Genomic DNA, 25,805 nt, shown 5'->3' on the forward strand with positions numbered 1-25,805 from the left:
CCAAGCCACATCTGCGACCTACCCCAGAGCTCATGGCAACGCTGGATCCTTAACCCACTGAGCAAGGTCAGGGATCGAACCCGCAACCTCATGGTTCCTAGTCAGATGGGTTAACCACTGAGGCACTATGGGAACTCCTACACATTGTGAATATCTTAAGATATTTTCTATCTCATAATACAGTGTTTAAATGTCCCTTTTATTTTCTGTTGTTTTATCTTATCGGCACAATTGCCCTACGGTCAATCAGTTCGTTACACAGTGACACCGCCTATGGCAAAGAGGTTTACTGGGAAAACACCGGACGTGGCCAGACCCACTGCAGCATCTGGGCTGCAGGGGCGGTGCCTGGGCTCCTGCACCCAGAGAGGTCATCTCGTTCAAAGGGACAGTCAGGAGAAGGCGTCAGAGGGAAGGACCCAGACCACAAGAGACACTGCTGGGGCGGAATCCTAAACTCGGAGAGAATGGGCGGAACCAGAGAAACAAGCCACTTAGGAAAAGCAGGACTTCAGAGGGACAGGGAGGCGCTTCGGGGGGACCAGGTGCTCACAGCCCCCAGGGGACCCTCCTCCCTGGACCCAGGACCAAAACCCACTCTCCAGCCACTCCCAGCAGACAGGCATCCACCCACACCGGCTCTGCTTAGGGGAAACTTTTCTGTTTTGTAGGCAGATCCTGGAGTCAATTTTGATGCAGAAAATACCTCTTAAGATCTTCCTATTGGCCTGGTCTTGCCCACACCAAATTCTCTAAGACGGACTGGGATTAAACAAAGCAGCCTTCTGAATGGGAGCTTGGGAGGGAAGGCGGAATTATTAATGGTGGGTACCTCCCTGCCTTGTCTTTTTTTCTTTTTCAGCTGTGCCCGTGGCATACAGAAGTTCCTGTGCCAGGGCTCCAACCCTCGCCACAGCTGTAACCAGGGCTGCTGCAGTGACAGTGCTGGGTCTTTAGCCTGCTGAGCCTCAAGAGAACTCACATACTTTTTTTTTCCCCTCATGCACTATTTCACGCGGGATCTTTGAAGTTACACAGAGCTCTATCTAGAGTTTGATCTACTCTCTGGGGCGCCAGTTTGCAAACTGCTGCCAGCAAATTTCATCAATGCAACTCTGGGGCCAAACGGCCAACGGCTCAGCCCAGAGACCTCTGGAGGCCAGAATCTTCCTCCCCGGGGAAAAGGGGGGTCGAGGCTTGTGGGTGATGACACTTTTTTTTCTGCTCCCTTCAGGGCCGGGAAATGCCCTTGATTATAAAAATGGAAAGAAAAGAGCCAGCCCCCTTCGTTTCCATTCTGAGAGCCATTAATAGAAGCTGGATTTACATAAATTCACAGACTGCAGCCACTTTCTTTTTTTAGGGCAGTAGAGCTTTTGCTTTTTATTCTAATAAGACTTGTGTGGTTTTTTTTTTTTTTTTCCTTTTGATTAGCTTCTGCATCCAGCCCACTGATAACAAGTCCATCATTTAATTAAGTAACATTCATCAACGGTGTCAGAACACTTGAAGGATGGGCTGGCACAGCGAGAGTTTGATGAAGTGAGCAGGACTCCCTGGGGCCTGGAAGCTGAGCCAGGCCAGGGTTGGGCTGAGGGGGCGGCTGTGCAGAGCTTCCTCCTGTTGCCAAAGCAAGAAGGAGCCACTGACGGCTGTGCCCAGGCCGGCCATGGGGCTGCTGCCCATCTGGGCTCCAAGGCCCTGACTCTCTAGCTTGCTTCTGTGATGACCTGAAAGCTTGGGGATTCGAGTTCCAACCCTAGAGACCCGATCCATTCGACCCGAGGTGGGCCCAGGGATCTGATTTTGAGCAAGCAGCCCACCTGTTGGGCGTTGTCGTGTGTCCTCCAAAAAGACCTATTAAGCCTTAACCCAGGTACCTGTGAAGGGGACCTTACAGATGGACGCCAGTGACCCATGCTGGATTGGGAATAAGAGCAGAGCACACACACACACACACACACACACACACACACACACACACACACGTGCACGCCGTGAGAAGACAGGCAGAGGTTGAGCGGAGCTGTCACACCCGAGGATTGCCACAGCCCCCCGCGGGAGGCTTCAGACTCCTGCCTCCAGAGCCTGGAAAGGACGCTTAGCCTGAGAGCACACGGCATGCGGCACTTTGTCAGGACGCCCTGGAAACTCGCACCACCCCCTCCAAGGGATGCCTGTGAAACGGTCTGCAGCCTGGCCCTGGGGCCGCCGGTGAACGGGGGACCGCCCCTCACAGGCGCTCTGCCCTCTCGGGGTGCCTACGCTGTGTGAACCTGTCCTTCACCCAGACGTCCCCCCACTCCCTGGACGTGGTCCTCGGTGCATGGCAGCCCCACGCGAGACCCCAGGCTGCCCGGCCACCCCGCCTTCCTGCCCCACGACGACCAGGGCTCTGCAGGTCCCCTACACGTCCCACCTCCCAAGCTCGAAACGCCCCCCAGCCCCTGCCCTCTGGTAGCTGGGCAGGCTCAGTGGGTGCAAGCTTTCCTCTGTGTCCGGGAAACCCACCTCCCTTCCCCCGGGGGCTGTGCCTACACCTGCCGCATCTCAGGTGGCGGTGGGTCCCCACGGCCTTCTGGCACCGGCCTGGGAGGGCGAAGGCGGGCAACCTCTTGATGTTTCTGGACCATTTTCTCTCCTTCCTGAACGCCAGCCTTGAGCCTCAGTGTCTTCAGACACTGCCCCGCCCTGGTTACAATCGCCTAGAAATGCCGTCTGGCCCTGGAAGACTCCTGCACCTGGTTCCTGAGACCTAAGCTGCAGCTGTGCCAACGCCAGATCCGTAACACACCGAGCAAGGCCAGGGATCCAACCCACTTCCTCATGGACACGAGTCAGGTTTTTAACCCACTTAATCCCAGTTCCTGAGAGTCTCAAGACTACACTTGCCATAATTCTGGGGGATTTCAAAATACACAGAGGCAACCTTTCCAAAATCTTGGCTCTTCAGCTCCCGAACAGCCAACCTCTTGCTCCCCGTGACAGGAGTCCATTGTGAGGCTGCCCCTGAGGTGGCCAGTCCTCCAGCTGCTCAGGCCAAAGACCTGAGAGTCGTCTTCCGCAGCTCGGCTTCCCACCCATCCATCGGCAAACGCCCTTGGCCTGACCTGCAGAGTATACCCCGACCACCTCTCCAGGCCAGCTGGCTATCACCATCTCTCCTCTGGACACTGGCAACAGCCTCACGGCCCTCTGGGATTCTACCTTCTCTTTTTTTGGCCACAATGTGGGATGCGGAAGTTCCCGGGCCAGGGATCGAACCTACGCCACAGCAGTGACAACGCCAGATCCTTAACCTGCTAGGCCACCGGGGAGCTCCAGAATGTGCTTATTTTTATCATTATCTGTCCCTCCTGCCCCACTAGAATGTGAGCTACGTGACAGCAGGGGTCGCTTTTGTTTCTGCACCTGTGTGTCCATCTTGGTGCCTTGAGTAGCATCTGGCACCAAACAGGCGCCCAACCAGTAACCGCCGAGAGAATGAACGAATGAACCGTTTGCCAGCCGGTTTCTGAGGAGTCTAGTTAGCAGGACATGCTCAGCAAGAGTCTGAGCAGAAGTCAGGGGCCGGAGGAGGCTGGACCGGCCCTGCCCAGGTACTTCCGGAGACCCAGAGGTCTGGGCTGGGCACTGTTCTCTTTTTAACGGAAACACTATGATGTGTTTGTTTTTAAAGCAAATGAGGAAATGATAGTTCAGCCTGGGCCGCTTTCAAGCGGACCCGCCCTTAAGTGGAACAGAGGCGGCTGCAACCTGAGTGTGGGGAGCCCCAGCTTCAGACAAGACCAGGAGGAAGGGCAGCCCCCTCTTGGAGAGGAGGTGTTTGACCTTGACCTTAAGGGCGACACGCTTTCCTCCTGCTTCACAGGTCCAGAAGTGGGGGCAGGGGAGAGGGCAGGGGAAGGAGGGGAGCAGGCTGAGGGGAGGAGGTGGGAGCAGACGCACCACCTCCCCTGGCTCTGTTACCCCCACCCCCGGGGGCAGGGGAGTCAGGGGAGCCAGACTTCCTCAGTCTCTCTCCGCCCTCCTACTGGGTCTAGGCGCCCCACCGGAACACCCCCAACCTCCTGGGGTCACACCCAGCCAGAGGAGCTTCAGCTACAGAGCAGGCACTGGGGCAGAGTGACTGGGGCACAGCTGCCTAGGAACATGCCCTCTGCCCCCTGTAACTGGAGCTCCCCCACACACACTCACTCACAGCCCAAGAGGAAGGCAAGACCTTTCCTTGCCCAAGTCGCCACCAACCCGGAGGAGTGCCCGCCCACTGCCCCACCTGATGAGGCCTCTGCTCTCCCAGGGCCCTGCAGGGGCGGAGGCTGGCTTCCAGAATGGCCCAGCTGTCCAGCAACAGACATCACTTCCCAGCAACAACCCCCCCCAACCCCCGCCAAAGCCTCTACCATGGGTGGGGGCTCTGACTCCAGGGGCCCCGGTTGGGGGCACTTCTCCGGCCAGCATGCTGGGCGACACGCTTTCCTCCTGCTTCACGGAACTCCTGGTGGCTGGAAGAGAGGAGAGGGTGACGAGGAGCGCCCCGGCGGAGGGAGGCCCAGGACCCCACCAGCACCTCCACTCACAGCAGCTCCTTGGAGTCCATAGCATTTCATATCATGAGCCCATTTTGCAGATGAGTAGAGAGGGCCCAGGAGTTCCCGTCGTGGCTTAGCGGTTAATGAACCTGTCTAGGATCCCTGAGGACGCAGGTTCGACCCCTGGCCTCATTCAGTGCGTTAAGGATCCGGCGCTACCGTGAGCTGTGGTGTAGGTCGCAGATGCAGCTCAGGCTCCTGCGTGGCTGTGGCTGTGGTGCAGGCCGGCAGCTGTAGCTCCAATTTGACCCCTCGCCTGGGAACCTCCATGAGCCGCAGGTGAAGCCCTAAAAAAAAAAAAAAAAAAAAAAGCCATAGTGGGCCCAGAAGCAACTACTGGGCTACAAGTGCAGTCAGGGGCTGGTCTGAGACGCAAGCCCAAATCTCCTCTCCAGCCTGTGCTTCTGGAAACGTCTGGGCCTTCAGGTCCCACCACTGCCGTGCTCCCTAGACCCAGGACCCTGAGCCTGCCACCCCAAGGCCCTGGCAGCGGCCGCTCCCAGCATGCCTGGGTGAGCTCACCTGGCACCGCCAAGCAGAGCAGCAGAAGGAGCCTCATGGCTGTGCGGTGTGGGGCCCTCTGCCCGGGCCAGCCAGGGCTGCCTTGCTCAAGGCCACCTCCACCCATCGCTCCCTGGGGGGGTGCGTGCCTGCAGGGGGGAGATAACCTGGAGGCAGGGCTGGGCCCAGATCAGTGGCTCTCCTCACACCCCTGGGAACGAGGAAGGGGCTGGAGCCGAACCAGGGCTCACACTCGGCGGCCACCGCTGCGCTGCAGGAGCCTGGGCTTCCGGGTTCGGAAGGTGGAAAAGTCGCTGTCCTCACCCCAGGACGCCTCATGGGAGCTGGCAAGGGGGCGGGAGCTTGCTGAGTTTGAGACGGGCTCGTCCTGCGCTATCAGATGAAATCGTGAGGGTCCTTCGAAGGAGAACTGGTGGGCTGGGCCCCTCGGGGCTGGGGCTCAGGGCAGCCAGGAGCACAGAGAGAGCAGAGGGGCCGGTGAGTGGGGACCAGGCCCCAGGCAGGACGGGCTTCTCCCCAGCCGGACCTTTTTTCGTTCGTCTTTTTAGGGCCATACCCGTGGCATACAGAGGTTCCCAGGCTAGGGGTCAAATCAGAACTGTAGCCACCGGCCTACACCACAGCCACAGCAACGTGGGGCTCAAGCAGTGTCTGTGACCAACACCAGATCCTTAACCCACTGAGTGAGGCCAGGGATCGAATCTGCGTCCTCGATGGACGCTAGTTGGATTTGTCTCTGCTGAGCCACGAGGGGAACTCCAAGGTCTTCTTTTTGAATGAAGTCGCTTCATCGAGCCTCGCCCTCTTGACACACTGACACGGTTGCCTGCCATGTTTTTCTCCTGGCATCACAGGACAGGGGCCTTTCACTCGTATGCAGGCACCTCCCTCAGGGAAGAGGTCGGGTCCCCAGGGAACCACGGGCTTCCCTCCCACAGTCACCCCGTCAACCCGCACCCCCAGCACAGCTGGAAGGGCACCTGCCCGGGGAAGGCCAGTTACAGCCCTGCCCCCGGGCCCCGAGGCCCCGAGGTCTGGGAGCGCTGGGAAGCTGGTCTGGGCAGGGGACCCTGCCCATCCTCGAGCAGCAGGGGGGAGGGGCGGTTGTGTGCTGGGGGTGGGGAGCCAGAGCCTGGGCCCCAAGTCCTGGAGCTCCTCTGGGGACCAGGTGTGTCTGCCTCCTGGGTAGTCCCTTCTCCCCAGGGGGCAAGAGTCGGCATCTGCCCCTCACCACCCAGCTCCTGACTTGCACCCCTGGGAGGTGCCCTGGGGACCCACTACCTCTCTGCACTTGGGAAGCAAGAGCTAATTTGCTTAGTTTCCCAGCAAAATTCCCTTCTAGAAAGTCTGTTTTCATCCTGCAGAGAGGGGCGGGAAGGGATGGAGGACGGGAGGCAGACAGCGGGGCTGCCTCAGCTGCTGCCAACTGACTGCCTGAAGACCCGGCTTCCCTCTGAGTTGTGCTGGGCTGGGACTGGAGCTAAGGCGGCTCAGGAGCAAGCCCCCCATCAGTGTTCTTGGGGAGCCTGTCCAAGCAGAGAGCAGCGGGCGGACTCGAGGGACAGCTGCTCCAGGCCTCGGTGGGACCGGGGACCCCTCTCCAGCCACGGCCTGCGTGCCCGTCAGATCGGGACTATTCTCTCTTCTTCTCCACAGGCTACGCAGGCCTGAGGAGGCCGCCCCAGCTTAGCCCAGGTCGCCCGGATGGAGGGGAGTCGGGGTGTCCTCCAAGCTCTCCGGTCGCCCACTACAGACGAGGCCCAGTCTCTGTGATAAACGGCCTTACCAGCATCTCCTCGTTCCCTTCACGGCGCATTCCCGGGAGGGTCCCCGGAAGGGGTCTGTGCTGGGCCGGCCTGGCCTGCGTAGCTGGGAGCCCTCCCGGGGCTGGGGGGAGAATGCTGAACCCCCCGGGGTGGTTTCCTCCGGCCCTTGTCCCCCTGCACTGGGCGGTGGCACCTGGAGAGGCCCCCGATTCACTTATTGTGACACCCCCCACCCCGGGGCTGTCCCTGAAGAGGCTTGCCGTCCCCAGCCCCCTGTCACCTACAGAAAATCACCCACGCCCAGCCGTGGGTGTGCTGTTCTGTCCTCACTCTGACAGTCCTTGTGGCCTCGGATTCCATTCCCGCAGCCCAGCCCCACGCGCAGCCACCTCACACCTCTGCTCAGGCCGCTCTTCCGCCTTCCGCCCCCGTCTGAGCCCTCCCTCCTCCAGGCCCAGCCGGGCCCCTGCCCCGAGAAACCCTCCTGCTGCCGGTGACAGCTCCCCCCGAGCTGGGCAGGCACGTGCACAGGGGCCACCGGGGCCACCTCCCATCTCTCCTGCTCTGCTCCTTTAGGTGAAGGACCACACTGCAATCGGACCTCAATGGCCAGGGAGGGAAGGGCCAGGACTACTCACGCATCGGGACACTTCCTCCATAATGGCTCATTCCGTCCTCGCAACTGCTCGCAGAGGGTGGCGCTGTCCCCAGGTTCTGGCCGAGCCAGCTGAGGCCCAAAGCCTGGGCTCCCCAGGGTCTAGCTCTCGTCCCCTCCGTCTCCTACCGGCCCTGGGCTGCGCTTGGCCGGTTCTCTGACCGCACGTGAAGGTGAGGAGGACACGACGCTTTGAGGCTGCAGGTGGCGCCACTTAGCGCCCATCAGCATCGTCCCCAGGGGCTCGGGAAACCCCTCCGCTAGGCCCCACCCTTTGAGGAGGTGGGGCAGGGCCTAAGAATTGGCATTTCTGACAAGTTCCAGGGTGATGTCGCTGCCCACACTTTAGCCCTCAGCTGCTAATTAACATGCGTCACTTTCTTTGGGGCCAGGCTGGTCACCTCCCCGGACTGAGCACACAGCTCCCTGTGTCTCCCTCGCAGTCTCATCACCAGCCCTGCAACAGGGCCTGCGCTTGTTGACAGACGATGGGTCATGTGATGCTGGCTGAGAGAGAAGGACAGTGACAGGAGGAGCCGAACCAGCCAAGCCTCTATGACATCGCAAAGCCCCTGGGCTGAGGGCACCAGGCCAGAGCCACCCGGATGCCGGGTCGAGGCGGGGAGTCCAGCCAGGCACTGGAAGCAGAGGCTCTCAAACCCGTCCTGGGGCGTCTCCCGAACTTCGCTCCCAGGAAGGAGGCCGCAGTTCTCGAGCCTGGCTGCCTGGAAGTTTCAGAAAGTCCCGACGCCGGGCTGCTGGCTGTGCCTGGATCAACCACATCGGAACCGCTGGCACAGGGCCCTCTTGGCAGGCATTCTCTGGGACCTAGAGCTCCGGGTGGAGAGCCCCTGCAGCCCTGGCGCCCGAGGCTTGGGGATCCTGGACAGCCAGCTCCCTCCTCTCAGGGCCCACACAGTGTGGCTCACAGCACAGGTCAAATCTCAGCTCTGCCCTGCTGACTCCTAACGTCTGTGGCCCTCAATGGTCGCACGCGTGGGGGGGATCAGGAGGTTGGGTGGGGTGTGAGCAGGCAGAACACAGCAGGTCCCCGCAGGTCTGCTCTCACGTGGGGCAGGTCCCCCCTCCCGCCCGGTAGCAAGTTCTGAGCACTCCCAGGGGATGTGTATTATTTACAAACTGCCTTCACTGACGACTGACTGGACCGTGTAATGTTCTCAACATTATAAAACATTCGGCAAAAATAGAAATTCTCAAGGACTGAGATAAAAATATCAATACAAATTCCCATCTGGAATGTACCATCCCACCTGGAAGGCCCACCGAGAGAGGCGGTGGTCACCAGGGAGCTGCAACGGGGGCCCTGGGGAGGCTCTGGGAAGAGGTGGGGGCCGGTGCTACAGCTCGGAACCACTGGGGAAGCGGAATCAAAGGGAGGGTCCCAGCCTGGGGGACCCCGGTCCTGGGGAGCCCGGGCAGGGGGATCCGGGGCAGAAGAATCTCAAGCGCGAACCTCGGGAGAGAGGGGACTCAGGCCCCAGAGAGTCGCCAAGGCCGGGCTCAGGCAGCAGCCGCGACAGGTCATCCACCAGGTGCCACTTCTCCTGGACTTGCTGGGGCGGCGGAGGGGAGCGAGGGACGCATAAGGAGCAGGGTCGCCTCCCGCCAGCGGGCGGGGCAGAAGCCGACCCCGCCCCAGCAGCTCCGAGGCCCCGCCCCGCCCCGCCCGGCCCCCACCTGCGCCCCGCCCAGCCTGCCAGAGACCACGCCCCCGCCAGAATCCCACTATCTGCCTCAGCCCAAGGCCGCAGTCCCATTAAACCAGGTCCCCAAGCCTGAAGCCACATTCCTGTCGTCTGCCTCCCGGCCTGAGGCCTAGGATCCAGTTCCCTCCCTCCACCTTCCCCGCTTTTATCCGAAGCCTGAGGCCATAACTCCCAACAGGGTCTCACCCCAAGCCGTGGCCCCTCCCCAGTCCCCCAGTCCAGCGGAAACTCACCCACACCAGCTGCTTCCGGAGCCCCCGGATGGCTCTTGCATTGGCTTGGGTCTGGGAGACGCACACCGTCAGACCAAGGCTTTGGACAGACAGGGATGCAAGGTCACCCCCATACTTCCTCCCTTAAAAAAAAAAAACCCCTCGGCCCCTCGCCTCTAAATGTCGATTAAGAGAAACTCAAAGGCGCAGCTTCCCCGGGGCCATGCAAGGTGCCCGGGCCCCGCATGAGGACCTGAGGGGCTTCCCAGGGGCACGGGGGAACGAACCCCAGGCCACCTGCCCTCCTCCTGGGCTCTCCTTGTGGGGCTCCCAGACTCCATGCGGCTGGCTGGGGGTGTCCGGGAAGGAAGGAGCCCTCCTCCTAGGCGATCCCTCCCTCCGCCCCCCGCTGCCCTGAGAGGCACCTGAGCAGGATGAGGAGAGGGAGGCTGAAGGCGTGGGAGCCCAGGTAGTGGAGGACGTGCTGGCCGAGGGGCGGGAGCCAGAGGGTCACCAGCTCTGGCACCACCTGCCAGGGGGCCGAGTAGTTGGTGAAGAGGCCACAGTTCCAGGAGGAGTGGATGCTGGGGAGAGACGGCCAGAGGAGGGCTGGTGTCAGGGCCCGGTGAGGAGCTGCTGCCCGGGGGCCCGGCCCCTCCGCTCACCTGCTGACCACATAGCCCAAGGGCACGGTGGCCAGGAGCAGGCCCAGGACGAGCACCAGTTGGAAGAAGAAGAGGGAGCTGGAGGCTCGGAATCGCCGAACGGAGGCCCTGGAGTTCCTCAGCAGGGTGTACTGGGGGAGCAACAGCGTGGGGTGTCAGATGGATGCCCCAGAAGGGACAGGCGGGGCAGCAGCAGGAGGCGAGGCTGCTGGGTTGATGGCACTCGAGGTGCCCACACAGCTGCGCCCCCACCCCCACCCCCTGCCACCAGCCCGGCCCGAGCTCTCACCTTCTTGATGTAGAAAGTGAGGAAGATGAAGACGCTGTTGAGCAGGGGCAGCAGCGGGCAGTAGAAGAGGCCCATCCAGGTGACCGTCTGCCCCTCCACAATGTCCAGCACATTCTTGGGCACCAGGAACTCCTCCCGGTCCAGCCAGACCCAGAACCTGCCCGAGAGCCGCTCCACCAGCAGCCTGGGGGAGGGGAGCGTCCAGGTACCCACCACCCAGCAGGGGCGTGTGGACCTCGCCGGTCCCGGCCGTGGACCGTCCCACACTCCCTCCCACGGACACACGTGTGTAGAACTGCGCACCCTTGGCTGTGGGCACGGGCCATCCCCAGACACACTCACGCCACCCCGTGGTGTCCCCCCGCTCCCCGCTTGGTGGCTCACCTCCTAGGCAGGGTCACAAGGAAGGCGAAGGCCACCGTGAGGAGGAAGTTGAAGATGCTGAGCTTGAACAGCTCCTCCCCCACCGAGTTCTCCCAGCACTGGTCAGAGGAGGCATTTGTCACCACGCTCTGTCCCCAATAGCCTTCACCCGCCCGTTGGGGGACTCTGTGGTATAGGGGCCTTGCTTGGGGTCTGATATGACTGCTCAGTGAAACCCCAGACCCGCAGGGTAAGATTTGAGCCGAGAAAGCCCCCTGTCAGGGCTGCCTCCTTGCTCAGCGCAGAGTGTGCCGCCCCCTGGAGGTGGCTGCTGGGAGGGCAGCTCTGCCCACAGCCTCCCACCAAGGGACCAGGGGATGGAAGAGGTGGGGCTTTGCGGGAGGGCGGGAGGGACAGGCCCTGACAGAGGCAGCAGCCACCTGGTAGTCGCAGGCGTTGTAGCCGTAGGACTCGCAGCTGGTCTGGTTTCTGCCGAGGCACAAGACAGTCTGGCCCAGCGAGAAGGAGAACATTCCCAGGCTGGCCAGCTTCAGCACCACGCACCTGGGGGGCGGGGGCGGGGGGCTGTGTCAGGGGAGCCCAGGACAAAGGTGTGGCTGACATCCGTGTGAGCCCAGCCCCCCCGAAAACCCAGAGCCCAACCTCCTCCATCTGTGGCCATGTTCCCAAAGTACGGCCTCCAGAACCTTGGCCTTGGCTCCAGGTGATTCACAGCAGAAAGGTTCTTTTTTTTTTTTTTTTTTTAATTTTATGGCCGCACCCGCCGCATGTGGAAGTTCCCAAGCCAGGGACTGAATGTGAACCACAGCTGCGACCTGAGCTGCCCGTCAGGTTCTTTAGCCACTGCACCACAGCGGGAGCTCCGCAGGGGAAAGGCTCTGTTTCAGTCAGTTTGGGAGGCACTGCCCCCAGCTTGGAGACTCACAGGCACATATGCGCCTTTCTGTCATTAGCGCAGGTGGGATCCTCTAACGTGTGTGGCCTATCAGTACACAGTCCCTATGTCACAAACACAGGCGCACACGCTCCTGAGTGATACATAACCCGCTCCCACAGGAAGGGCGGCCTAACTCCAGACCTCTGTCTGCCCGTGTATTTTACCGCTGACGAGGGCAGGAGCCTGGCCGGGATCAGTGGTTCTGCAGGGGGGGCTGGGTGGGTGGGGCTTTTCTTGTCTTTCTTTTTTTTTTTTTTTCACGCGCACAGCATTTGGACGAGCTGGGGCCAGGGACTGAACCTGTGTCGCAGTGACAGCACCGGATCATTACCCTGCTGAGCCATTGGGGAACTCGAGCAGGGAGGTGTTTTTGATGTTTCATTGTTTGAACGTTTTGAATTGTTTTACCACATGCATGTGCTATTACTCATTCCAAAAATACAATTCCAAACCAAACACAGTCCATCTTGGAGGGACGCTGAGCGGGCTCCGGACAGCTTTTGCACCAGGGAAGCCCGAGGAAAAGCAGGCCCTGCTGAGTGAGGGGTGGGGGGCAGACAGAGAGAGACCCTGCGCCGGAGCTGGTGGCGGGGGCGGTCCTGCGGGTGGACCTGAGTCCTGAGAGGGGAGATGGAGCCCTGCAGGCGGGGGAGAGCCTGCCTTTGAACACCCCCGTGGGAGGCACAGTGAGCCTGGCGCTTTCGAACCTCAGTTTCCTCATTCATCCAGTGGGAGAGGATAGTTCTGACCTCACAGGTCACATGAGGTGTCCAGGTGAGAGGTACAGGCCCTTGGAGCATGTGGAGGGAGCTGTGTTCCTGACTGTGAGGCTGTGGTACCCAGTGTCCCCTGGCAAGAGTCACTGGCCCCTCTGAAGGCTGGAGCTTGGTCCAGGCTGCTGGCTTGCTTTGGATGGAGGGGATGGGGGACCTCAGACCAGGGCCCACGAGACCACGCGGAGGCAGCTGCCTGCCCTCCCTTGCTCTCGGGACCCCTCAGGCCACGTGATAAGCAAGGCGGGTGGCAGGACACAGCCCTTCCCTGCCTTCCACGCGCTGTCCCACCTGTCACCCCCAACGTGGCACTCACCAGATGAGGGTGAGGTTGACCTCAGTGTTGGGAGGGTAGTTCTCCAGCTGCACCAGGAAAACAAACAGCAAGGGGCCGAGAAAGTTGACCAGGGCGATGACCCCAGGAGGCAGGTACTGGAGCAGCAGAAACAGGGACTCCTGCGGGGAGAAGCAGGTAAGGCGGTGCCGTGGGCTGGAGGGCCCCCAGTGGCTCCCCCATTCCCTCGGACCCCTCAAGTGTAACTCTGGCACAGGCCTGGCATCTGGGAGCCCACGGAGTATCCCTAGTGGCAGCATGGCATGGCAGTGTGGGCAACAGCCACAGGTACAGCCAGTCTGACTTGGTCGTGACCCTGGGTGAACTGCTTTAACCTGAGGCTCAGTTTTCTCTTCTGTAAAGTGGGACCACCCCACGTCCTCCCCAGTTCTGGCCGGAATTAAATAAATGCATTGTCAGTCGCCTGGCACCTCCTTGTTGTCCTGCGAGTACTTGGTGGCCCAGAAGATGGCGCTGATGGCCCCCACCACCAGGAGCCCGATGAGGACATTGATCCGCACGTAGGTGAGCAGGTGGCAGACCCTCTGGGCCCGGGTCTGCTGCTGCACCAGCAGCAAGTGTCGCCCCTCCTCCAGCTCCACCTGTGGGGGCAGGTGCGGAGGTGGGTGAGGGCTGGCCAAGCGGAGCAGAGGCTGCCTGCCAACAGCCCCGGGTTGGTGCACATGGGGAAACGGGCTGCCAGGCTCTGGGCAAGGTTGGGGTGATGCTGGGACGGGGACAGGCTGGCTGGCTTTATCTCGAGCACCCCCAGCCCATGCAGGTGAGCGCTCACACCTGGACATGGCACAGCCCCCGCCTCCAGCTGGAAAACCCTGTGTGTATACACACTGGCAGGCCCACTCACACTTACCCAGACACACACACGCATACACACGGTCCCCACATGCCTCACACTCACTCCCACTTACACTCACATCTCACACTCACCCACATCCTTGCACGCACCTTGAACTCGTTGCTAATCTCATGCTTCTTGATGGTGGCTGCCCCCTGGCCCTGGATGCAAAAGTCCCAGGAGGAGAAGACCTTGGCACTGAGGGGCGATCTGTAGTCCTGGCCCAGGAACAGCTTCTGTGGCAGCCCCTTCACCATCCTGGCGGGGGCGGGAGGCCAGGGCTCAGCTCTGATCAGGCCGGGAAGCCCCTGGCAGCCCCAGGTGCCGGCTTGGGCCTTGGCCTGGGTGGGGGGTGGGGATATGGGGCTGGTGGCTCCCACCCCTGAGGTCTGCAGTTGGGGAGGCAGAGTTCAGGCCCTGGAACCACCCCTGAGCCTTACTGAATGGGGGCAGGGGTGGGGCCTTCCTGTTAACTTGGAGGGGTACCACGCCAGGGGGAGAGCTGATTCAGGAAGACCCCCTGGAAAGGGGTAGAGGCAGGGGCTCTGCTCTCACCGCCGGAGAATCCCACAGAAGCAGAGGAGCAGGCAGGCCAGCGGGCTCAGGAGGTAGGCCAGGCGGATGTTGTACGCAGAGCTGCTCTCGGGCGGCGCCCGATACGCTCCGTAAAAGAGGTAGGTGTTGTTGAAGGCCTGGGGACGTGGGTGACAACTGAGCCCAGGGACGTGGGTGACAACTGAGCCCGCTGTGTGCTAAGTCTTTGTATTAACCCACCAATCCTCTCATAACCCCATCAGGTAGGGAGTAAGCGTACCCCCACTTCACAGAGGTTCAGAGAGGTCAGGCACCTTGTCTGAGGACACACAGCTTGGAGGAAGAGCAGGGACTGGAGCACAGGAGCCTGCGCTGGAACCACTCAGCGGTTCCAGGGCAGGGGGGTGCTTATCCCAGGAGCCTGGGCCCTTTACCTCTCTTGTCCCTGGTACCCCCACCCCAGCTGGACTCTGAGGGCCGTAGGCACATGTCCTTGGACCTGGCTGTGCACAGTGGCCTCAGCCTCTCTCACCCCATTGCTGACCCAACCAGCCTGTCCACGTGAGACCGTCCCCCTAGAAGCCGACATGCTCTTGGAGGGGTGGGGGTTCCTCTTGGACTGGAGTCCCCTGAGGCCAGATCCCCAGGTCCCTCAGCCAGGACAGACCCACTCACCCGGCCAGTTAAAACGTTCCAAAGGAGATTGTTGAACTTGGGAACACCCGTCTGGGCTTGGCTGCCACTGGGACACTGGAGGGCTGTCGGGGCGGGAGGGGGCCGATAGGAAGTGTCCGCAAGGGATAAGAGAGGCCCTGCCCCTCCCACCCCACAGCCCCCAATCTCGGGGGGAGGCCTGAGCAGGTCCCGAGGGCACGTCAGGAGGCCTGTCATGCAAAAGGTGAGGTCAGCTAGTGTCCCAGGGCTGGAGCCAAGCAGGACCAAGCCCAGGGCCGAGACACAGAGGGTCGGGGCTGTCCCATCACTCTGAGCCCGGGACCAGCCCCGCCCCCAGGCTCAGGTGCGCTGGGGAGCACTGTCTCCTTCTCCTCGGGCCAGGCACTCACTGAAGTTCAGAGCAGGTCCCGGGTCGGGGGGGTGGCGCCAGACCAGGGGCAGCAGGATGAAGCTGGAGTTCAGAAGCAGGGTCAGCAGATTAAGAAGCAGCAGGAAGCGGAGGAAGGTGAAGTAAGACTGGATTCCGGTGCCGAAGAGGCCTGTGGGGAACAGCAGATGGGCCAGGAGGTGCCAAGCAGGGGCGCAGCTGGTGTCTGTGGGGTGAGGGCTGACCAACCCAGCGGGTGTGGGTGACCCCGCCTCACCCACTTTCTGGAGTACTTAGCAGTACCTCTAACAGCCACCAGGGGTGCCCTCACCCATCAAGGTTTGGGGGTGCGCGGGCGGCTGGTGGGGCCTGAGGGGTGCAGTGGCAAAGGGGGAGGACGCCCTCTCCTGGTTTCTAAAGTGGACACTGAGACTGTGGAGAGGGGAGGCGGGACGTGGGGAGGGGGTACAGTTCCTACCCCCGATCTCGTAGAGAGCCCCCTCCCAGAGCCCGCAGCCCTGGGCCAGCTGCCGCGCGGCCTCCCCCAGGCGCTGTCCTGCGATCTGCCGCCTGCGAAGCCACTGCTGCCACCACGAGCTCTTCACCCCCTGGGGCTCCCGCAGCTGCCTGGGATGGGGTGGTGATGGGGGTGTCCCTGAGTCACTCAGTGTGCCCACCCCTGGACCGGGGAGTCCCTCCCCCATCCAACAGGCGCATCCTCCCCCTCCCCTCCTCGCTGCTGCTGTGCTCTGGGCCCTGTTCTGCGCTGCGCTGGGCGCTCACCGGATGAGGCGCTTGTCCACCATGGCGTAGGGCAGCATCCGCAGGGGCTCCTGGGAGGAGCACAGCCGCTCCATCTCCTGCTCCCACAGGTCCTCGCCTGCCGGCTTGGGTTCTGGATCCTGGGGGGCCTGGCCCCCCTGCACTGACCACTGCCGCAGCATCTCTGGGGTCTGGGGTTGCAAGGCCTCCCTCCTGGGAGAGACGTGGGGTGGCTGCTGGGCGAGCCTCAAGGTCCTGGCCCTGGGGTGGCCAGAAATGAAGAGAAAGAACCCTTTTGGAGGAGGTCCAGGTCAGTCTCCAGCCACACCTCAAAGCAACACATGACCTCAGTTTCCCCATCTATCAAATGGGCAAAAAGGTCCAAAGGGCTCAGAAAGAGAGGGTGTCACAACAACGCCAAGGCCAGGGGTGGCCACAGTTAAGCGTGGTGGGCCCAAGGCCCGCTCTGCCCCACTCCAACCGGCTACCTGAGGCCACAGACAGGCCTTCCCAGTTACCCTTTGGCAAGAGCCATTCCCTGTGCTGATTCTCCCATTGGGGAGACCTCCCTGCTCCAAATCCCAGCACTTCCCGGGATTCGACCAGCCCGCAGCAGCACCTCGGATCAGGATGTGCTGAGAGCCCCCCTCCCCTCGTTTTCTAGTTGGTGGTCCAGCTTCCGGGACTGGTTCTGGCCCAGTCCCCACCACGGAACCCAGATAAGGAGCCTGGCTCCTGCTCCAGCCATGGGAAGGGCAAGAAGGGACCCCTCTGCCCCTCAGCAGCAGCTCTCCGCGTCCCCCTCCAGTCCCCAGCAGGTCCAGGGTCTCAATTCTCTCTTCCGGCCCCTCCGGGGCAGCACCCCCGCGCCCCAACTCTGCACCCAGCTCACCTGGGCACAAGAGCCGAAGGACCCGAACGCGACCCTCCTCGGACCGGCTCCCGCCACTCCAGGCGGGGCAGCGAGAGAGCCGAGGGGAGGGGTCACATGACAGGAACCCCAGCTCCCCCTGCCGTCACCTCCCCTCTCCCCCACCTCCGCCAGTTCCTCCGCTCTCCACTGAGGCGGGCACTTCCTGCGGGGGCGCGGGGCACCGGCAGGCAGGCAGGTGAGAGGCGCGGCGGGGCGCGCCGGGCTGGGGTCGGCCCTCCCCCTCCCCGCGGGGGACCCGGGCAGCGGCGCGGCGTCGGGGCCGGGGGTCTGGCCCCGCGGGGCGGCGGGCGGCGGGGGCGCGACCCCGCCCCTTAGCCGCCGGTAGCCCGGGCTCGGCTCGGCTCGGAGGGCGGCAGAGTGACGTGGTGGGTGGGCCGCATCGCCAGGCTGCTCGGTTTCCAGAAGCCCGAGGCGTCAATTTCTCAACTTTCCGCCTCGGTCATTGGCACTTAAGCCGAGGAGGGCCCAGCGCCTGGCCTATAGGAAGCGCTCAGGGACCGGCTCCACTCATGCTCCGCCCAGGCGTGTGGTTTAAACGTCCCCTCCCCGGGCCCCCTGGGAGGCCCCGCGGTCCTGGCCTTCCTCCTACCCCCTCTTCGCCTCCTTAGGGGCTCCTGTTATCTCCGGAGCTCCAGTGGCTTTCCTGCCTCCTCGCCTGTTCCCCCACCTGGTTTTCCAGGCCCCCCCTCAAAGGCAGGGTGTTGTTGCTGGGGCACACCGCAGGCACAGGTGGGCTGGGGGCCGGGGACCAGCAAATGGACTTGTCAGTAGGAAGTGGCAAGTGCTCCAACAGGATTGAATCCCAGAAGGCTCCCCGGAGGAGGTGGTTTTCAAGTTGGGCCTGGAGTCATGGGAGTACAGCGCGGGTGGAGCATGGATGTGAAGGGGTGGGGCGTGTAGGATTCAGGGAGAGGCAGAGGCAGGGTCAGGGCGTGCTGAGGTGCCTTGTGCCAAGAGCCAGCCTGAGGTAATGCCCCTCCACGTGGGCATCGTGGCTTGGCCCACCTGTCCTTCCCTCCAGAGGCCCTCTCATTCTTCCTGCCTTCCAGCTCACTCTCACCCTGCCTGCTTCTAAAGGCTTCTCCCAATTGGGAACGCCCCCACCCCCAACGGTCCAAGTCCCACCCTTTTCCCAAACCCGAGAGAGCCTCTCCCTGGGCCTTTCTGCCCGGCTTCCTCCAGCTCAGGGTTCTCAGGGTGGCTGCACCCTGGCCAATGACACCCTGGAGGCTGATTGACCTCAGCCTGTTTCCTTCTCTGTGAACCAGGGTCCATGCCCCCTTCCCTGGCTTGTGGGGAATAATGGGGCAAACAGCAATGGGGACAGTCCCAAAGTGGCTCCTCTGGTCCCCACCTTGCACACAGGAAGTGTGCCAGAACTCGGCGTGAGAAACAGCAGAAACCACGACCCTGCGTCCTGCTTGGGGGAGCTGTCGCGGGAGGAAGGGGTTACCCAATCTGGTGTTGCAAGGCTCGCGGCATCGGGGTGTCGCTTTGCTGCATGGTGCTGCTTTGATAATCGCTCTGGGAATTGGGCGGGTCTGGAATTATTGTCCCCTTTTGACACTTGGGGAAACTAAGTCTCACAGAAACTGACTTCAACCAGAGATTGGAGCACATCTGGGTTGTCAGCCGCCTTCACCCTGCTCAGACCTCGGGGCGGGGTGAGAAGAGGGGTCGGAAGTTGGCAGGGAGAGGGCAAGGTAGTCCAGAGCGGGAGGGGGAGGGGGAGGAAGAGCTCGGGCCGCCCATGGCGGAGCCAGGTCACGTGGCCCACCGGGCCTGCCACCACGTGGGCTGGGCTGGGCGGTGCAGCTCCCTCCGGCCCAGCCAGGCCTGGGACGGTCACAGGTCGCCCCCTGGGCCCTTGGCCACGCCCTCCCTCTGACCTCCTGACCCCTCCCGCAGCCGGCGGAGCCCGGACTCGGTTGCTGGCTGCCCTCGCAGGGGACAGGTGAGCCTCTGGCTGGGCCCCTCCTCCCCAGGTCTTCCAGGTAAGGGGCTAGGATGCCTGTGCGGTGCCGGGTTGAGGTGGGCGGTCCTCGGCTTCGGGGCTTGGGGGCGGCGCCCGCCTCTTCCCAGCCCCATCTAATCCCCCTGCGGGTTCCAGCTCCACCCCCTTTGGGCCTCTGGGGCTGCTGGGCCCTGAGTTCCCTTCTCAGGTTCTCCCAGATCTCCCAGGGTTTGACTTTCTTGGGAGGGACGGGGCGTGGGCACCTGCGGATCACAGCCCACCCCAGCTGTCCTGGCAGCCTCGGGGTTTGATGGGAAGGGGCGGGGAGGCCAGGTGGTACAGAAAATGGGGGAGTGGGGGACTGGCAGGTGAGGGGTGCAAGGGTCCTGGGAGTTGCTGCTGCCCCCGGAGGAGGAACGGGCCGAGGCTGGGCTGCAGCTCTGCCTGGGCAGTAGCTGCTCCCAGTGGACTCCCTTCCGGCTGGGGTGGGGTTCCTGGAAACAGCTCCACCCTGCCTCTCTCGACCTGGCTCAGGGCTCAGGAATGGCACGCCCCAGAAACTCCTGCCTGACTTGTCCTGGCCTGGGCTAGGGTGCCAGGGCCTGGGTGCAGAAGTCCTCGGCAGTGCCCAGATGCCAGTGCCAGGTGAGCCCTCAGCCCCCAGGCAGGTAGCTGGATTCCAGGATTCCAGGCAGCAGCCCCTGGGCACCTCCCTGTCCCTACTCCTCCCTGCTGGAGAAGGAGTGTGGGGGAGAGGCCTGTGGATCTGAACTTGGGAAGGTCTGTCTTTCCTGGAAGGAATCCCAGCTGCAGGGCCTTGGGTTGGGGGCACCATCCAGGCAGAGGCGGGATTCCCTTCTGACCCCTCTCAGTTGGTTTCTCCACGATGAGCTCCTGCTGGAGGGAAGGGAAGAGGGCTTGGACTGCCTGGGGCCTGGGCTTGGAGACTGGCCTCCCCTAAGTGAGGGCACTGTCTGGGCATAGCCCTGGGGGAAGCTGCCGAGGAAGCCCCTTGACTCCAGCCAACTTTCCTGGGTGCTGAGTTCTCTGACGACAGGGCAGACCGAGGGCTGGGCACAGCTGCCCTGGGCAGAGTCCTGCAGGAGTCAGCTGGTGGGTGGGAGCCTGCTGCCCCCCACCCCTCCCACGGAGTGAAGAACCAGACAAGGCCACCCTGGCTCAGTTGTCCTGGGTGACGGCAGAGCCTGGACAAAGGCTGCCTGTGTTAACGCCCAGCCCCCTCCTGCAGCCGGCTGCCCTGGCCGGCCCTGGGGCCATGGAACATGGGGAGTCTCCCTCAGGAGGGCTGGCGACCTTGATGCACTGAGCAGCGAGCAGTGGCGGGGGTGGGCAGCGAGGAGGCCATCCTGTCTGCTGTTCTGTCTGGGGCTGGTGAGGGGTGAGGGCCCAGGCCTCCAGCTGCCTGTGGGGCTTCCTGCCCGGAAGTGCTGTGGGGTCACGGGGCGGCCACAGGGAAGGTCTCCGGCACTCTGACTTTTCTCATCGGGGGGCAGCATCCCAGGGACAGGGCCCCGGGAATGGAAGAGCGCGTCCGCAGGCCCCCACCCGCTCCCATCTCGCAGGACTGGCGCCACTGAGGAAGCTGATGGGAACTGCCCGGGCCCCCTTCCTTCCTCCCCCCTCCTCCTTCCCCCTGGGTGGGGGAAGGGGCTCCCCCTCAGCCCATTCTGGCCCGAGGTTTATTCGGGGCCACTCCCTTGACCCCGTGTTTGGTGTTTGTCTGTGGATGGGGCAGGGTGGGGGGCCCAGGCCGGGGCTGGGAGCACCTCCCATGGTCCCCAGGGAGCGGGTGGTTGGGCCCGGCGCCCGGCATCGAGGACTAACTTTGGTGTGACGCTTCCTGTCTCATCAGATGGGCAGCAGGAGGCTCTGGAGGCCGTGCCCAGGCTCTGAACTACCCTAGGTCTGCAGACTGACTGGCCGTGGGCCCTAGATATGGCCCAGCCACTGGCCTTTGTCCTCAATGTCCCAGAGACCCCAGAGGACCCAGAGGGGTAAGTGCTCTGGGGTGGGGTTGGGGGCTGGGACATGTCACCTCCAGGGAATAGGCTGCCTGCACAGCCCTTTGGAGAGGGTGGGCCGCTGGGGCGAGGACTGGGTCGGCCGCTCCAAATTCCCCTGTTATCGCCCAGCAGCCAGGAGCCCAGCCCCTATGATGAGAGCGAAGTGCACGACTCCTTCCACCAGCTCATCCTGGAGCAGAGCCGCTGGGCTGCTGAGGAGGGCCTGGAGCTGCAGCGGAGGGAGCCGGGGACCGGAGCCCTGGGGGACTCAGGTGAGCCCGCCCGGCCAGGCTGGGATGGTGTGGCCAGGAAGGACCCTGAGCCTTCCCCAGCTCTCAGGAAGTCCCTCCCAGCAGCCTGGGGTGGGGGTGGGGCCTCCAGCCAGTGGTGTCCGTGCCGCCTCCAGACAAGTCTTTCTGGCTTGGCAGGCAGTGACCGCCAGGCCCTGCTGGGGCCTGAGGACGCCCCCGCCCACAGCACGGCCACGCTCCGCATCCTGGCCAGCATGCCCAGTCGCACCATCGGTGAGTGAGGCCCACCCCTTCAGACCCCAGGCCAGCCTGGGGTTTCAGGTGTGCATCTGTCCCAGAGCTGAGCCCTTTTGGCTCCCGCCCGCCCTGCCTGCCTCCCGGAGGCCCGGCACAGCCCGCGCAGCCTCGCCGGCTTCTAAAAACGACTCCGGAGTTGTCACGGGGATAAAAATAGGCTCTTGGGAACCCAGTGAGGCTTGAGGTCCCTTGTGAAAGGACTTTTCCCCGGTCCTGGGAAGGTGCGGGGGCAGCCCCTGCCTCCACGAGAGGCAGCGCATCCCCCTGACCGGTGGCCCCCACAGGCCGGAGCCGGGGTGCCATCATCTCCCAGTACTACAACCGCACCGTGAAGCTGCGTCGCCGGGCCAGCCGGCCTGAGCTCAAGGCCGCCAGCCGCTCAGCCCGGCCCAGCCTCCGCCTGTATGACCTGGAGCTGGACCCCATGGTCCTGGAAGAGGAGGGTGAGTGGCAGGGCTGGAGCCTCAGTGGGGAGGAGGTCAGGCTGGCCAGGACAGGGGTGGGGGTGCAGGGGGCTGTCTGAAAGCCCCCAGCCATGAGGTCCCTTTGCAGGGGTGTAGGAGTGTGCTGGGGTCCTGGCCACTGGGCCGGAGAAGTGGGGACCTTTCGGGCTGCAAAGGGTTTGACTCACGCAGGCTGGCTCAGAGCCGTGGTTCACGTGCTCGGCGACGTCTGCGGAGCATCTGTAGCGTTGCAGCCGCTGGTCTCCACTCGGATGTGATGGCGGTAAGCAGACCTGCTCCAGCTCTCACGCAGCCTGTTGTCTGCCTAGTGAAACGGAAACCAGATGAAAGGATAAGTGATTAAAGTTCAGATAAGGGCGACAGAGGGAAGGTGCACTGTAGGACAGCAGCACGGAACCTGTCTGGTCTAGAGGGACCCAGGGAGGCTTCCTGGAGGAAGTGAAGCTAGAGTGGACGGGGTCTGTGCAAAGGCCCTGTGGTGGGAGAGTGCTTGTTCGTCTGAGCATCTGGGAGGCCAGTGTGGAGGGACTTGGGAATAAGGGAGAGGGGTCGTAGGAGGGAGCAGGGCCCAGCTCACGGTCAGTCTGGCGTCAGTGCCCAGGGGCTTGTGTCCTTTCTGGGCTCCTGCCTCTGTTTCCTCCCCGCTGACCCAAGCCTCCAGCTAGTTTGTGATGGAACAGTGCAGGGTGCTGTGGGCTCCGGGGTCAGGCCAGCATTCCAGTTTCATTCTGCAAAGCAGGCCAGGTGTCTGCTCTCTGGTCATTTCACATCTGAAAGATGGGGTTAAAATAGCGCCTCTTTCCAGGGGGGTTGTGAAGATGGCTGGCCTAGTGGGAAATGGGGGTGGGGGTGGGACTCCGTGGCTGCTGGGTGGGGGCAGGGTGGGCTGGGGTGGCCCCAGGGGCATTTGGGAGAGAGCGGGATGCCTGTGGGGACCCAGGGAGGAGGGGGCCTGGGCTGAGCCTCAGAGGTCAATGGGAACTTGATCGTGTCTGGGTCCCAGGGTGGGGAGGTGGGAGAGTGAGTGCCAGTGGGTGTGTGGGACAGGAGGGCAGGGTCCGGGCAGAGAGGAGCCATCGGGCCTGTGCTGCGGGGGTGCAGGGTGGGCAGACACAGCCCTGCAGGGAACCAGCCACAGCAGTGGGAGGGAGGGAAGGGGGCTGCGGGGACCCACAGGGCACCCCCTTTCTCCCGCAGAGAAGCGGACCCTCCTGGTGAAGGAGCTTCAGGGCCTGCCAGTGGCCCAGCGGGACCACATGCTTCGGGGGATGCCTCTGAGCCTGGCCGAGAAACGCCACCTGCGGTCAGTGCCACTCAGCCACGCGTGGCCCTCAGACCTGCTTCCTGGGCCGCGGGCTGGCGGGGTGGTTGAGGAGAAGGGTGCTGAGGCTGCGGTCGGTGGTCCCTGGCAGGCAGTGGGGTCCCTCCCTGCTGGGCCCTGACCCTGCCTCTGCCCCCAGAGAGGACAGCCGGAGCCCGAGGGGCAAGCCGAGGACCCAGCAGGGCGGCCGGGGGCTCCTTTCCTGCTGCGGCCAGCTCCGGGACGGCTGTATCCTGGTAGGCATCTCCTGGCAGCGGGAGCCGGCGGGCTGGGTGCTGGGAGGCCATGCTGCTTCCTCTGGGTCCTGCTCTTGGGGCTCTCCAGCCTTCAGCCTGGCTCTGGGCGGTGACCACCCACCTCCCCTGGCAGCGGCCCCTCCCCGGTCCCTGCGGGGTCCTGCTGGGGCCAGCCCTGCTCCTGGCTCCCATCCTGTCCCTGTCCCCACAGGCCTTGCACAACCTGGGGCTGGCGCTGCTCTCAGGGCTGCAGGCCCTGAAGCCCTGGCACTACGCCCTGAAGCGGATCGGGGGTCAGTTCGGCTCCAGCGTCCTCTCCTACTTCCTCTTCCTCAAGACTCTGCTGGCCTTCAACACGCTCCTGATGCTGCTACTGCTGGCCTTCATCGTGGGCGTGCAGGCTGCCTTCCCGCCCACGCCTTTGGGCTCCGTGCCTGCCTTCACGGGCCTGGAGCTCCTCACTGGCGGGGTGAGGCTGGTGGGGGTGGCAGGGCCCCCTTTCCTCACCACTTCTCCCGGGACCCCACCCTGCCCCCTGCTGTGTCTCCAGGGGGCCGCAGCCACTCCCCGGGCTTTCCACGGGGACCGGGAAGCTGCAGCGTGACTGTGCCCCTTTTCCCTCCTCCGTGTTTCCCTTGCTGCCCCTGCCCGGGCCCTTCCCCTTCTGCCTGTGCCCTCGCCCTGCCCTGGGTGCCCCCCGTCTGCCTGAGGGTGGTTAGGTGCAGGGAGGGGGGAGTCCCTGACTCGGCTGGGTCTTCTCTCCGCAGGGTCGCTTCACCCACACCGTCATGTACTACGGCTACTACAGTAATGCCACCTTGAACCAGCCTTGTGTCCCCACACTGGATGGCAGCCAGTGCACCCCTGAGGCGGGCAGCCTGCCCTACAACATGCCCCTAGCCTACCTCTTCACCATGGGGGTGGCCTTCTTTATCACCTGCATCACTCTGGTGTACAGGTACTAGTCCTCCACCACGTGACCCCGGCTCTGAGCACCACTGATCCACCTGTGCACACATGCATCCATCCACCATCCTTCCATTCATCCATCTAGCTACCCATCCATCCATCCACCATCCATCCAACTATCCATTCATCCATCCACCATCCATCCATCCATCCAACTACCCATCCATCCATCCACCCAACTACCCATCCATCCAACTACCCATCCATCCATCCACCATCCATCCAACTACCCATCCATCCATCCACCATCCATCCAACTACCCATCCACCATCCATCCAACTATCTATCCATCCATCCATCCAACTACCCATCTATCCATCCACCATCCATCCAACTACCCATCCATCCATCCATCCATCCACCACCCATCCAATTACCCATCCATCCATCCATCCAACTACCCATCCATCCATCCATCCATCCAACTACCCATCCATCCATCCATCCACCATCCATCCAACTACCCATCCATCCATCCACCATCCATCCATTCATCCAACTACCCATCCATCCATCCACTATCCATCCATCCATCCAACTACCCATCCATCCATCCACCATCCATCCATCCACCATCCATCCAACTACCCATCCATCCATCCACCATCCATCCATCCACCCAACTACCCACCCATCCATCCACTATCCATCCATCCATCCAACTACCCATCCATCCATCCACCATCCATCCAACTACCCATCCATCCATCCACCATCCATCCATCCAACTACCCATCCATCCATCCACTATCCATCCATCCAACTACCCATCCATCCATCCACCATCCATCCAACTACCCATCCACCATCCATCCAACTACCCATCCATCCATCCACTATCCATCCATCCATCCAACTACCCATCCATCCATCCACCATCCATCCATTCATCCAACTACCCATCCATCCATCCATCCATCCACCATCCATCCAACTACCCATCCATCCATCCACTATCCATCCATCTATCCAACTACCCATCCATCCATCCATCCACCATCCATCCAACTACCCATCCATCCATCCACTATCCATCCATCTATCCAACTACCCATCCATCCATCCATCCACCATCCATCCAACTACCCATCCATCCATCCACCATCCATCCATTCATCCAACTACCCATCCATCCATCCACTATCCATCCATCCATCCAACTACCCATCCATCCATCCACCATCCATCCATCCACCATCCATCCAACTACCCATCCATCCATCCACCATCCATCCATCCACCCAACTACCCACCCATCCATCCACTATCCATCCATCCATCCAACTACCCATCCATCCATCCAC

At 62.5% G+C, this 25,805-nt stretch overlaps 3 protein-coding genes and 1 long non-coding RNA gene across 31 annotated transcripts in view; 2 read left to right on the forward strand and 2 right to left on the reverse strand.

Moving 5' to 3' along the window:
- The window catches only part of C12H17orf99 (chromosome 12 C17orf99 homolog), a 15,519-nt gene extending 7,534 nt beyond the window's left edge, over positions 1-7,985 (reverse strand). For 3 of the 6 annotated variants that reach the window (XM_084983808.1, XM_084983810.1, XM_084983807.1), the window contains exons 1-2: positions 5,115-5,174; positions 4,404-4,505 (exon numbers count right to left, since the gene is read on the reverse strand). In XM_084983808.1, coding sequence (XP_084839934.1) covers positions 4,404-4,505; positions 5,115-5,151 — 139 coding nt within the window. In that variant the 5' untranslated portion in view covers positions 5,152-5,174. Of the gene's footprint in view, positions 1-4,403; positions 4,506-5,114; positions 5,175-7,518 lie in introns of those variants that run through there. The other 3 variants (XM_084983811.1, XM_084983809.1, XM_084983812.1) reach the window with 2 other exon arrangements.
- Positions 5,315-8,740, forward strand: LOC146397988 (uncharacterized). The gene is made up of 2 exons (XR_014820830.1): positions 5,315-5,591; positions 6,771-8,740. It is a non-coding gene; the product is annotated as an uncharacterized LOC146397988 (long non-coding RNA).
- The window catches only part of TMC8 (transmembrane channel like 8), a 24,137-nt gene continuing 5,783 nt past the window's right edge, over positions 7,452-25,805 (reverse strand). For 2 of the 9 annotated variants that reach the window (XM_084983677.1, XM_084983676.1), the window contains 17 exons: positions 22,552-22,744; positions 22,142-22,278; positions 16,072-16,311; positions 15,767-15,915; positions 15,311-15,460; positions 14,922-15,004; positions 14,268-14,404; positions 13,823-13,970; positions 13,288-13,458; positions 12,839-12,978; positions 11,232-11,355; positions 10,813-10,910; positions 10,429-10,612; positions 10,140-10,270; positions 9,900-10,058; positions 9,496-9,574; positions 8,686-9,109 (listed from right to left, as the gene is read on the reverse strand). In XM_084983677.1, coding sequence (XP_084839803.1) covers positions 8,924-9,109; positions 9,496-9,574; positions 9,900-10,058; positions 10,140-10,270; positions 10,429-10,612; positions 10,813-10,910; positions 11,232-11,355; positions 12,839-12,978; positions 13,288-13,458; positions 13,823-13,970; positions 14,268-14,404; positions 14,922-15,004; positions 15,311-15,460; positions 15,767-15,915; positions 16,072-16,232 — 2,100 coding nt within the window. In that variant the 5' untranslated portion in view covers positions 16,233-16,311; positions 22,142-22,278; positions 22,552-22,744 and the 3' untranslated portion in view covers positions 8,686-8,923. Of the gene's footprint in view, positions 8,043-8,685; positions 9,110-9,495; positions 9,575-9,899; positions 10,059-10,139; positions 10,271-10,428; positions 10,613-10,812; positions 10,911-11,231; positions 11,356-12,117; positions 12,656-12,838; positions 12,979-13,287; positions 13,459-13,822; positions 13,971-14,267; positions 14,405-14,921; positions 15,005-15,310; positions 15,461-15,766; positions 15,916-16,071; positions 16,343-16,942; positions 17,041-22,141; positions 22,279-22,551; positions 22,745-25,805 lie in introns of those variants that run through there. The other 7 variants (XM_084983679.1, XM_021066549.2, XM_021066551.2 and 4 more) reach the window with 7 other exon arrangements.
- The window catches only part of TMC6 (transmembrane channel like 6), a 17,642-nt gene continuing 10,742 nt past the window's right edge, over positions 18,906-25,805 (forward strand). Inside the window, exons 1-9 of one of the 15 annotated variants that reach the window (XM_021066547.2) lie at positions 18,906-19,583; positions 20,812-20,953; positions 21,095-21,234; positions 21,391-21,486; positions 21,795-21,953; positions 23,172-23,277; positions 23,435-23,531; positions 23,743-24,000; positions 24,299-24,489. In XM_021066547.2, the coding sequence (XP_020922206.1) occupies positions 20,895-20,953; positions 21,095-21,234; positions 21,391-21,486; positions 21,795-21,953; positions 23,172-23,277; positions 23,435-23,531; positions 23,743-24,000; positions 24,299-24,489 (1,106 nt within the window). In that variant the 5' untranslated portion in view covers positions 18,906-19,583; positions 20,812-20,894. Of the gene's footprint in view, positions 19,584-20,109; positions 20,417-20,811; positions 20,954-21,091; positions 21,235-21,390; positions 21,487-21,794; positions 21,954-22,145; positions 22,237-23,171; positions 23,278-23,434; positions 23,532-23,742; positions 24,001-24,298; positions 24,490-25,805 lie in introns of those variants that run through there. The other 14 variants (XM_021066538.2, XM_021066544.2, XM_021066540.2 and 11 more) reach the window with 14 other exon arrangements.

Source organism: Sus scrofa, chromosome 12 (genome assembly GCF_054392235.1).
Source record: "Sus scrofa isolate SSC_HxYL_T2T_F1_AM1 chromosome 12, Sscrofa_HxYL_maternal_Yorkshire_Landrace_v2.0, whole genome shotgun sequence".
NCBI classification, from domain to species: domain Eukaryota; kingdom Metazoa; phylum Chordata; class Mammalia; order Artiodactyla; family Suidae; genus Sus; species Sus scrofa.